We start from the raw sequence: 10,886 nt of genomic DNA, 5'->3' as shown, positions 1-10,886 counted from the left end.
TGGTCCCATCTGTCCATGGATTTGTCACTGATATCCCTCTCTCCAGTCTCCCCACCTCTCTCCAGATCGCTGAGGGACTGTTCCAGCGGGTTTTCCAGCAGTATTGCTTTCCGGAGGACCTCGTCTCTAACCGTGGCCCCCAATTCACATTGCTGGTATGGAGAGTCTTCATGGAGAAGCTGGGGGCCATGGCCAACCACACATCCCAGTACCAGCCTCAGTCCAACGGCCCGGTGGAGACAACCAACCAGGAGCTGGGGAGGTTCCTTACGAGTCACTGCCAGGACCAGCAGGGGGAGTGGGCCTAGTTCCTTCCCTGGGTGGAGTACGCCCAGAACTCACTCCGTCACTCCTCCACCGGGCTGACTCCCCTCCAGTGCATCCTGGGATGTCAGCCGGCCCTGGCCCCGTGGACCTCGAGCCAGACCGAAGCCCCTGCGGTGGACGAGTGGTTCTGCGTCCAGAAGGAGCAGGCGGACCACCACTGCAGTGAGGCTCCCGTGTTCCATTCTGGTGATCGCGTCTGGCTCTCCACCAGGAACCTGAGCCCCCGGTTTGTGGGGCCCTTCAAGGTCATCCGGAGGTTCAACGAGGTAACATACCATTTACAACTCCCCACCAACTGCCAAATCTCACCATCTTTTCATGTTTCCCTTCTCAGGTCGGTGGTTCCTGGTCCCCAGACTGATGCCTACCCCTGCAACACCCCTTTGCCTCCCCTGGACATCTATGGGACCCCTGCCTATGCTGTCAGGTCCCTACTGGAATCCTGACGTCGTTCAGTACGATACTCCTGTTTTGTTCATCTGCCATGTCTTATTATTTTTTGTTACTTTTACTCCTTTTTCTCCCCAATTTCGTGGTATCCAATTGGTAGTTACAGTCTTCTCTCATCGCTGCAACTCCTGTACGGACTCGAGAGAGGCGAAGGTCTAGAGCCATCCGTCCTCCAAAACCCGACCCAACCAAGCCGTACTGCTTCTTGACACAATGCCCGCTTAACCCGGAAGCCAGCCACACCAATGTGTCGGAGGAAACACCGTACAGCTGGCGACCGTGACAGCGTGCATGTGCCCGGCCCACCACAGGAGTTGCTAGAGCGTGATGGGACAATGACATCTCTGCTGGCTAAACCCTCCCCTAACCTGGACGACGCTGGGCCAATTGTGCACCTCCCCATGGGTCTCCCGGTCGCGGTCGGCTGCAACAGAGCCTGGACTCGAACCAGGATCTCTAGTGGCACAGCTAGCAAATCCGATGCAGTGCCTTAGACCACTGCGCCACTCGGGATTATTATTAGACTGTCTTTCTGAACCTCGTTCCTTTCTCACTGTGTATACGTCACACTTCTTTGACAACTGGAGCTGCTATCCTTTCACCCTCTCCCATGGCTGTTAGCTAGCTATCCACAAATGCATTTGGAGTTTGTGTTTTTCATCATACAATGATAAATACACCAAGATAGCTAGCTAATATGAAGTTAGGTAGCTGGTGATATTGAATTCACTTAGCCATCTATACAGTATGTAAAGTTGGCTAGCTAGCTTCGTTAGCAGCTCATTTGAGTTAGCCTGCACTGTAGCTAGCTAATAATACATAGTTTTTTAAAACATTTTTTAAATGTATTTACTTTCTTGAATAGGTTCTCCCAGCCGTGTGGACTATGGGAGACAAGGCAACAAAGTTTGTTTGTCAACAGAATGTTTTAGAGCATATTACTATTTACCTGTGAACAAATTCATTAAATGGAGAATGGATTACACTATTTGCCCATTTAATAACCAGACCTTCATACAAACTTGCTATGCTGAATTCTTGATGCACAATTGGACGTGCTGCTATATCCTGCTATATGCTGCCAGTACACCCACAAGTGAGCCATTCTGGGCAACTAATGTACACTAACCATGAGTCTTTTCCCTACGAAGTGATAGGATATATAAGTTAACCTGTACAAGATTTTGTGCCGAATAAATTACATTGTTACAGGTGTCAAGCTTATGGGCATGTGGCAGCAGAGTGTAGGAGGGAGGTGTGAGAAGTGTGCAGAAGGGCATGTGACAAAGTAATGTGCAGCATTGGGGAAAGAAAAGGTATGTGTCAATTGTTGGGGTGCCCATGGAGCTGGGGATCTGAAATATCTGGTGCGAAAGAGGCAGGTTGAGTTTTCCAGGGTTAGAGTAGTGTAGAAGTTGTAGTATGCTGAGGCAGTGAAGAAAGTAGAGGAAGATGGGTCAAGGTGGAGGGATCCTGACAGGAGTGGTGTGAACAGAGAGATAGGCCAACAAGTGATATATGCTTCAGTAAGAAGTACTGCACGGCAGGGATGGAACGTTAGTCGCAGAAAGGTTGTGGTGGCAGGGTGTTTTATTTTTATTTTTTTACAAGCTCAGAGTTAGATGGTAGGGTATTTGTTTTGCAATGTATAAGGGAGTTATACTCCAGGGTAGTAGGTGGCGATAATGCAACATTTATTGGATGCCAACCGCCGTTAAACCCCATCTAAGAAGAACTGCACATCATATTGTCTTGCTGGTCAGTTGGTGGGGAGGACCAAACCGTAACTTTAGCTGTGGTGAAAACGATGTTTTTTTGTTCTTTAGATTGTAAGGATACCTCACTATTCGTCAAAGCTGGATTGTGGATCTCGTGCTCATTTAAAAGTAATATTTTATTGCTTTAAAATTAATCAACTGTACAATGACTGTATTTGATAACTAGCCACTTAGCATAGCTAACTAATTTGGCTGACGTTAGCCGTGTCACCTCTCAAATAAGCTTAGCGTTGCTGCTAGACTAGAAAACTAACGAAGCTCATTCATACACAGCCTGGCTGGTAGCTATAGCTAGTTGGCTAATCAACTAACTCTGATAAGCGAATGTAATCAATTAACGTGCTATTTGTGTGTCGTTATTTTATTTTGCGAGAATTATGAATCGAGACTAAGGTTAGTTACGTTTGGTGGTTGACCATCCGCTATAATCTTGTTTTTCCAGAGGTAGGCGTTTCATACATGCGCCACGATGCATTTATTTTGTTATACTAGCACATTAACTATCTAGCGTTACTGTCTGTGATTGTATTTATACAGTACATGAGAATGCAGTTCCTTTGCTAGTAAATTAGCTAGTGCATACAGTTGACATTGGTAAACGTCATTGTTCTTTCTAACTAGTATGTGGTTTGTCTGGTACAGGATGGATTTAGACGTGTGTGCTGGCGGAAACAGTACCAAGGGAAAAGCTGGTTCGGCTCATGCAGGTGAAGGAGGCGCTATGGCGATCGTGCCTCTGGAGCTCTATGACTCCGCTAGAGCGAAAATAGATGCAAATCTCCGCTGGCTGCTAGCCAAAGCTTACGGTATAGGTATGTGTTTTCTCTTGGGCAGGTGCTCGCAATCTTTTGTGTTTTGAATATTGAAACGCTACTGTTAGCTGTGGGACACAACGGGAGTCTGTCTATTGCTTGGACTCCCTGAGTTGTACTTCATTATAGTAGATGGTGACGGAAAATAACCACGCCACAATATAGCCGACTTCTTGTCAATAAAAGCATATGTCTAGGCAGTCAATTTACCAGAAAAAGTGAAATATGCCCCTCTGTCAAATAAATATTTGAATCCAACTTTTGTCCAAACAGCACCATATTCCTGCGGTGTAAACAGTGGTAGATTTGTACACTGAACAAAAATATGAACGCAACATGTGAAGTGTTGGTCCCATGTTTCATGAGCTAAAATAAAAGATCCCAGAAATGTTCCATATGCACAGAAAGCTTATTTCACTCTAAATTTGTATACAAATTTGTTTACATCCCTGTTAGTGTGCATTTCTCCTTTGCCAAGATAATCCAACCACCTGACAGGTGTGGCATATCAGGAAGCTGATTAAACAGCATTGTCATTACACAGGTGCACCTTGTGCTGGGGACAATAAAAAGCCACTCTAAATTGTGCAGTTGTGTCACACAATGCAATGCCACAAATGTCTCAAATTTTGAGGGAGTGTGCAATTGGCTTGCGACTGCAGGAATGTCCACCATAGCTGTTGCCAGATTATTTTGTTAAATTCTCTACCATAAACTGCCACCAATATTGTTTTTGAAAGTTTGGCAGTACGTCCAACCTACATCACAACTGCAGACCAGGTGTAAACACGCCAGCCCAGGACCTGCACATCTGGCTTCTTCACCTACGGGATCATCTGAGACCAGCCACCTGGACAGCTAATGAAACTGGGTTTGCAAAAGCGAATAATTTCTGCACAAACTGTCAAATCATCTCAAGGAAGCTCATCTGCGTGCTCGTCGTCTTGACCTGACTGCAGTATGGCGTCGTAACTGACTTAAGTGAACACGCTGGAGAAGTGTGCTCTTCTAGGATGAATCCCAGTTTCAACTGTACTGGGAAGATAGCATGTATGCCGTTGTGAACAGAGTACCCCATGGTGGGGTTTTGGTATGGGCAGGCATAAGCTACGGACAACAAACACAAGTGCATTTTATTGATGGCGATTTGAATGCACAGAGATACTGTGAAGAGATCCTGGGGCCCATTGTTGTGCCATTCATTCGGCGCCATCACCTCATGTTTCAGCATGACAATGCACGCCCCTATGTCGTAAGGATCTGTACACAATACCTGGATGCTGAAAATGTCCCAGTTCTTACATGGCCTGCATACTCACCCATTGAGCATGTTTTGGATGCTCTGGATTAGTGATGCACCGATATGACATTTTTGGCCGATACCGATATCTGATATTTTCCTTGCCAAAAAAAACAATACCGATAACCGATATTAAAATTTTTAGAATGCCTTTTAAGCATTCTAGTACAGTTAAATAGTTACCACACACATGGACACAGCGGGTCTAAAGCACTGCATCTCAGTGCAAGAGGCGTCACTACAGTCCCTTGTTGGAATCCAGGCTGTGTCACATCCTGCTGTGATTGGGAGCCCCATAGGGCCCAGCATCGTCCGGTGTTGGCCGGGGTAGGCCGTCATTGTAAATAAGAATTTGTTCTTAACTGACTTGGCAAGTTAAATAAAGGTTACACACCACACTGACCAAAAAGTTATTTTGTTGGCATTTACTTATTTTATTTATTTTTTATTTATTTCACCTTTATTTAACCAGGTAGGCTAGTTGAGAACAAGTTCTCATTTACAACTGCGACCTGGCCAAGATAAAGCAAAGCAGTGCGACACAAACAACACAGTTACACATGGAATAAACAAACATACAGTCAATAACACAATAGAAAAAAGTCTATATACAGTGTGTGCAAATGACGTAAGATAAGGGAGGTAAGGCAAAAATAGGTCATTGTGGCAAAATAATTACAATTTAGCAATTCAACTCTGGAGGGAAAGATGTGCAGAAGATGAATGTGCAAGTGGAGATACTGGGGTGCAAAGGAGCAAAATAAATGAATAACAGTATGGGGATGAGGTAGTTGGATGGGCTATTCACAGATGGGCTATGTACAGGTGCAGTGATCTGTGAGCTGCTCTGACAGCTGATGCTTAAAGTTAGTGAGGGAGATATGAGTCTCCAGCTTCAGTGATTTTTGCAATTCGTTCCAGTCATTGGCAGCAGAGAACTGGAAGGAAAGGCGACCAAAGGAGGAATTGGCTTTGGGGGTGACCAGTGAAATATACATGCTGGAGCACGTGCTACGGGTGGATGCTGCTATGGTGACCAGTGAGCTGAGATAAGGCGGGGCTTTACCTAGCAAAGACTTATAGATGACCTGGAGCCAGTGGGTTTGGCGACGAATATGAAGCGAGGGCCAGCCAACGAGAGCGTACAGGTCGCAGTGGTGGGTAGTATATGGGGCTTTGGTGACAAAACGGATGGCACTGTGATAGCCTGCATCCAATTTGCTGAGTAGAGTGTTGGAGGCTATTTTGTAAATGACATCGCCGAAGTCAAGGATCGGTAGGATAGTCAGTTTTACGAGGGTATGTTTGGCAGCATGAGCGAAGGATGCTTTGTTGCGACATAGGAAGCCGATTCTAGATTTAATATTGGATTGGAGATGCTTAATGTGAGTATGGAAGGAGAGTTTACAGTCTAACCAGACACCTAGGTATTTATAGTTGTCCACATATTCTAAGTCAGAACCGTCCAGAGTAGTAATGCTGGACGGGCGGGCAGGTGCTGGCAGCGATCGGTTGAAGAGCATGCATTTGGTTTTACTTGCATTTAAGAGCAGTTGGAGGCCACGGGAGGAGAGTTGTATGGCATTGAAGCTCGTCTGGAGGTTAGTTAACAGTGTCCATAGAAGGGCCAGAAGAGTCGGCCCAAGAATTGAACCCTGTGGCACCCCCATAGAGACTGCCAGAGGTCCGGACAACAGGCCCTCCGATTTGACACACTGAACTCTGTCTGAGAAGTAGTTGGTGAACCAGGCAAGGCAGTCATTTGAGAAACCAAGGCTGTTGAGTCTGCCAATAAGAATATGGTGATTGACAGAGTCGAAAGCCTTGGCCAGGTCTATGAATACAGCTGCACAGTATTGTCTCTTATCGATGGAGGTTATGATATCGTTTAGGACCTTGAGCGTGGCTGAGGTGCACCCGTGACCAGTTCGGAAACCAGATTGCATAGCGGAGAAGGTGTGGTGGGACTCGAAATGGTCGGTGATCTGTTTGTTAACTTGGCTTTCGAAGACCTTGGAAAGGTAGGGTAGGATAGATATAGGTCTGTAGCAGTTTGGGTCTTTGAAGAGGGGGATGACCGCGGCAGCTTTCCAACCTTTGGGGATCTCAGACGATACGAAAGAGAGGTTGAACAGGCTAGTAATACGGGTTGCAACATTTTCGGCTGATAATTTTAGAAAGGGTCCAGATTCTCTAGCCCTGCTGATTTGTAGGGGTCCAGATTTTGCAGCTCTTTCCGAACATCAGCTATCTGGATTTGGGTGAAGGATAAATGGGGGAGGCTTGGGCAAGTTGCTGTTGGGGGGGTGCAGGGCTGTTGACCGCGGCAGGGGTGGCCAGGTGGGAAGCATGGCCAGCCGTAGAAAAATGCTTATTGAAATTGTCAATTATCGTAGATTTATCGGTGGTTTCCTAGCCTCAGTGCAGTGGGCAGCTGGGAGGTGGTGCTCTTTTTCTCCATGGACTTTACAGTGTCCCAGAACTTTTTGGGAGTTTGTGCTGCAGGATGAAAATTTCTGTTTGAAAAAGCTAGCCTTGGCATTTCTAACTGCCTGTGTATATTGGTTCCTAACTTCCCTGAAAAGTAGCATTTCACGGGGGCTATTCGATGCTAATGCAGTATGCCACAGGATGTTTTTGTGCTGGTCAAGGGCAGTCAAGTCTGGAGTGAACCACGGGCTATATCTGTTCCTGGTCCTACATTTTTTGAATGGGGCATGCTTATTTAAGATTGTGAGGGAAGATCTTTTAAAGAATAACCAGGCATCTTCTGCTGACGGAATGAGGTCGATATCCTTCCAGGATACCCGGGCCAGGTCGATTTGAAAGGCCTACTCGCTGAAGTGTTTTAGGGAGCGTTTGACATTGATGAGGGGTGGTCGTTTGACCGCAGACCCATTACGGACGCAAGCAATGAGGCAGTGATCGCTGAGATCCTGGTTGAAGACAGCAGAGGTGTATTTGGAGGGCAGGTTGGTTAGGAGGGTATGAGGGTGCCTTGTGTTTACGGATTTGGGGTTTTACCAGGTAGGTTCATTGATTGTTTGTGTGAGATTGAGGGCATCAAGCTTAGATTTTAGGAAGGCTGGGGTGTTAAGCATGTCTCAGTTTAGGTCACCTAACAGCACAAGCTCTGAAGATAGATGGGGGGCAATTAATTCACATATGGTGTCCAGGGCAATGCTGGGGGCAGAAGGTGGTCTTTAGCAAGCGGCAATGGTGAGACACTTGTTTCTGAAAAGGTGGATTTTTAAAAGTAGAAGCTCAAATTGTTTGGGCACAGACCTGGATAGTAAGACAGAACTCTGCAGGCTATCTCTGCAGTAGATTGCAACTCTGCCCCCTTTGGCAGCTCTATCTTGTCAGGAAATGTTATAGTTAGGGATGGAAATTTCAGGGTTTTTGGTGGCCTTCCTAAGCCAGGATTTAGACACGGCTAGGACATACGGGTTGGCGGAGTGTGCTAAAGCAGTAAATAAAAGAAACTTAGGGAGGAGGCTTCTAATGTTAACATGCATGAAACCAAGGTTTTTATGGTTACAGAAGTCAACAAATGTGAGCGCCTGGGGAATGGGAGTGGAGCTAGGCACTGCAGGGCCCTCTACATCGCCAGAGGGGCAGAGTAGGATAAGGGTACGGCTAAAGGCTATACGAACTCGTCGTCTAGTACGTTCGGAACAGAGAGTAAAAGGAGCAGGTTTCTGGGCGTGGTAGAATAGATTCAATGCATAATGTACAGACAAAGGTATGGTAGGATGTGAATACAGTTTAGGTAAACCTAGGCATTGAGTGACAATGAGAGAGTTATTGTCTCTAGAAATATCAATTAAACCAGGTGAGGTCACCGCATGTGTGGGAGTTGGGGCAAGAGGGTTAGCTGAGGCATGTTGAGCAGGGCTGGCGGCTCTACAGTGAAATAAGACAATCACTAACCAAAATAGCAATGGACAATGCATATTGACATTAGGGAGAGGCATGCGTAGCCGAGTGATCATAGGGTCCAGTGAGTAGCTGGGCGGGCTGGAGACACGATGATTCAGACAGCTAGCGGGCCGGGGCTAGCAGAAGGGCCTTAGAGCGACGTCGCGACGGAAGAAGTCTGTGGTAGCCCCCTTGTGCGGTTACGTCGGCAGACCAGTCGTGATGGATCAGCAGGGGTCCGTGTAGTAAAAGGTATAGTAGCCCAAGAAATTGGCTGATGGACCTCTTCAGCTAACAGTCCGATATGCTCTTGACGGCTAGCGGGCCGTGGCTAGCAGGCTAGCAGATGGGCATTCAGGGGATGTCGTGACGGAGGAGCCTGTTGAAAAAACCCCTCTGGCGGATTACATCAGTAGTCCAGTCATGATGGATCGGCGGGGCTCCGTATCGGCAGTAAAAGGGGTCCAGGCCAATTTTCAAAATAGGTATTGTAGCCTAAGGAGTGGCTGATGGACCACTTCAGCTTGCTGGGAGATGGGCCTAGCATAGGCTAGGTCCAGGCTAATTGGTGCTTGCTTCCGGACAGAGACGTTAGCCAGGAGAAGCCAATCGGATAGCAGCTTGCTAGCTGTGATGATCCAGGTGAAGAGGTTCAGAGCTTGCGGTAGGAATCTGGAGATCTCAAGGCCATCAGACTGTTAAACAGCCATCACTAACATTGAGTGGCTGCTGCCAACTACTGACTCAAATCTCTAGCCACTTTAATAATAAAACATTGGATGTTATAAATGTATCACTAGTCACTTTAAACAATGCTACTTTATATAATGTTTACATGCCCTACATTACTCATCTCATATGTATCTACTGTACTCTATACCATCTACTGCATCTTGTCGATGCCGTTCAGCCATCGCTCATCCATATATTTATATGTACATATTCTTATTCATTCCTTTGTTGTTGTGAAATTGTTAGATTACTTGTTAGATATTACTGCATGGTCGGAACTAGAAGCACAAGCATTTCGCTACACTCACATTAACATCTGCTAACCATGTGTATGTGACCAATAAAATTTGATTTGATATGGAGAAAAACAAGTCCGATTAAGCTCTGGGTTGAATCGTGCTGAGCACATTGGCAGGAGTTGTCCGGGATAAAGGTTAGCTGAAGACCGCTAGCAGTGGCTATCTGACTGCTAGTTAGCTGGCTAGCTTCTATTCGGGGTTCCGGTTCTAAAGTAAAGAAAATAGCAGATCCATACCACATTGGGTGAGGCGGGTTGCAGGAGAGTATGTTGAAGTTGGGGTTAAAAAATATATAAAAAATATGTGTGAAGAAAAAATATATAAAAAGATATATATACACGGGACAAGACGAAGACAAAAGACGCCTGACTGCTACGCTATCTTGGATTTAGAGTATTTCCCCATTACCATTAAAACATAATCAAAACCTATTTCTTTCACTTGCTGTGCTGTTTCGTTGTTCATTTGTTCAGTCATTTCATTCTCAACCAGGATTTCATCATACATGTCGAGCAGCGAAGTTTCAGCTCTGTCTGTCCGTGGCCTCTCTTCCTCTGTGCGCACTTTCACTGTGTCCGTTTCCATCTGTCCAGCTGTGTGTGTAACATTTCACGTAAACCCTGTTTCTTGTCTGCATCGAAGTAGCAGTCCTTGTACATGGCATCGAGCATGGTGGCGACATAGTAAAGAGAGAGTGCCACCGAATCGCTTGTTCACAGCCTGTGTCGGCAGTTTTGTTGAGCAGGCGATTCAATGCCATGACAGAGGGTTTCACGTCTGCTGCAGACGCTGTTGATGAGCTTATTTCTCAAGTCAGTTGTTCGAATGGAGCTAGCTAGTGTGTTGATGTTTATAAGTTTCAAACATTTTCTCAAATACTATTGAAATGGCAGCAGCGGTATGACAACCAGCACGTTCATGAGCATGCAATACGACTTTCTTCAGTACAAAATCCTCGACGACCCACTATGCTGTCAGACTCGGCATGCTCATGGGGCTGATATATCGCTGGTCCAAATGTCATTCGTGAAGCTAATATCAGTGACACCATTTAAAATTTTTTTTTTAGCAGTGCTGCTATTGCTGTGTAACTCCGGTAGGTCAACATCTGAAAAATAGCGCATTTGGTAGTGTGTACCGGGACTCGACCAGCCAGCGAAAGCCAACATCACCCTCGACAGAGAACGGTTGATTGTCAAGAGCAATGAATTCCATTATCTTGGCGTTAATGGATTTCGCTTTGAGTTGTCTCGCTGCGATTTTCTTA

At 46.0% G+C, this 10,886-nt stretch overlaps 1 protein-coding gene across 1 annotated transcript in view; it reads left to right on the top strand.

Moving 5' to 3' along the window:
* The first annotated feature begins 2,499 nt into the window (after window positions 1-2,499).
* The window catches only part of LOC106560554 (calmodulin-regulated spectrin-associated protein 1-B), a 166,610-nt gene continuing 158,223 nt past the window's right edge, over window positions 2,500-10,886 (top strand). The window contains exons 1-2 of the mRNA XM_014123552.3: window positions 2,500-2,663; window positions 3,198-3,367. Of these exons, the coding sequence (XP_013979027.1) occupies window positions 3,199-3,367 (169 nt within the window). The 5' untranslated portion in view covers window positions 2,500-2,663; window position 3,198. The remainder of the gene's footprint in view (window positions 2,664-3,197; window positions 3,368-10,886) is intronic.

Source organism: Salmo salar, chromosome 01 (assembly GCF_965601325.2).
Source record: "Salmo salar chromosome 01, fSalSal1, whole genome shotgun sequence".
In the NCBI taxonomy this organism is placed as follows: domain Eukaryota; kingdom Metazoa; phylum Chordata; class Actinopteri; order Salmoniformes; family Salmonidae; genus Salmo; species Salmo salar.
This window is presented reverse-complemented; position numbering and strand designations above follow the sequence as displayed.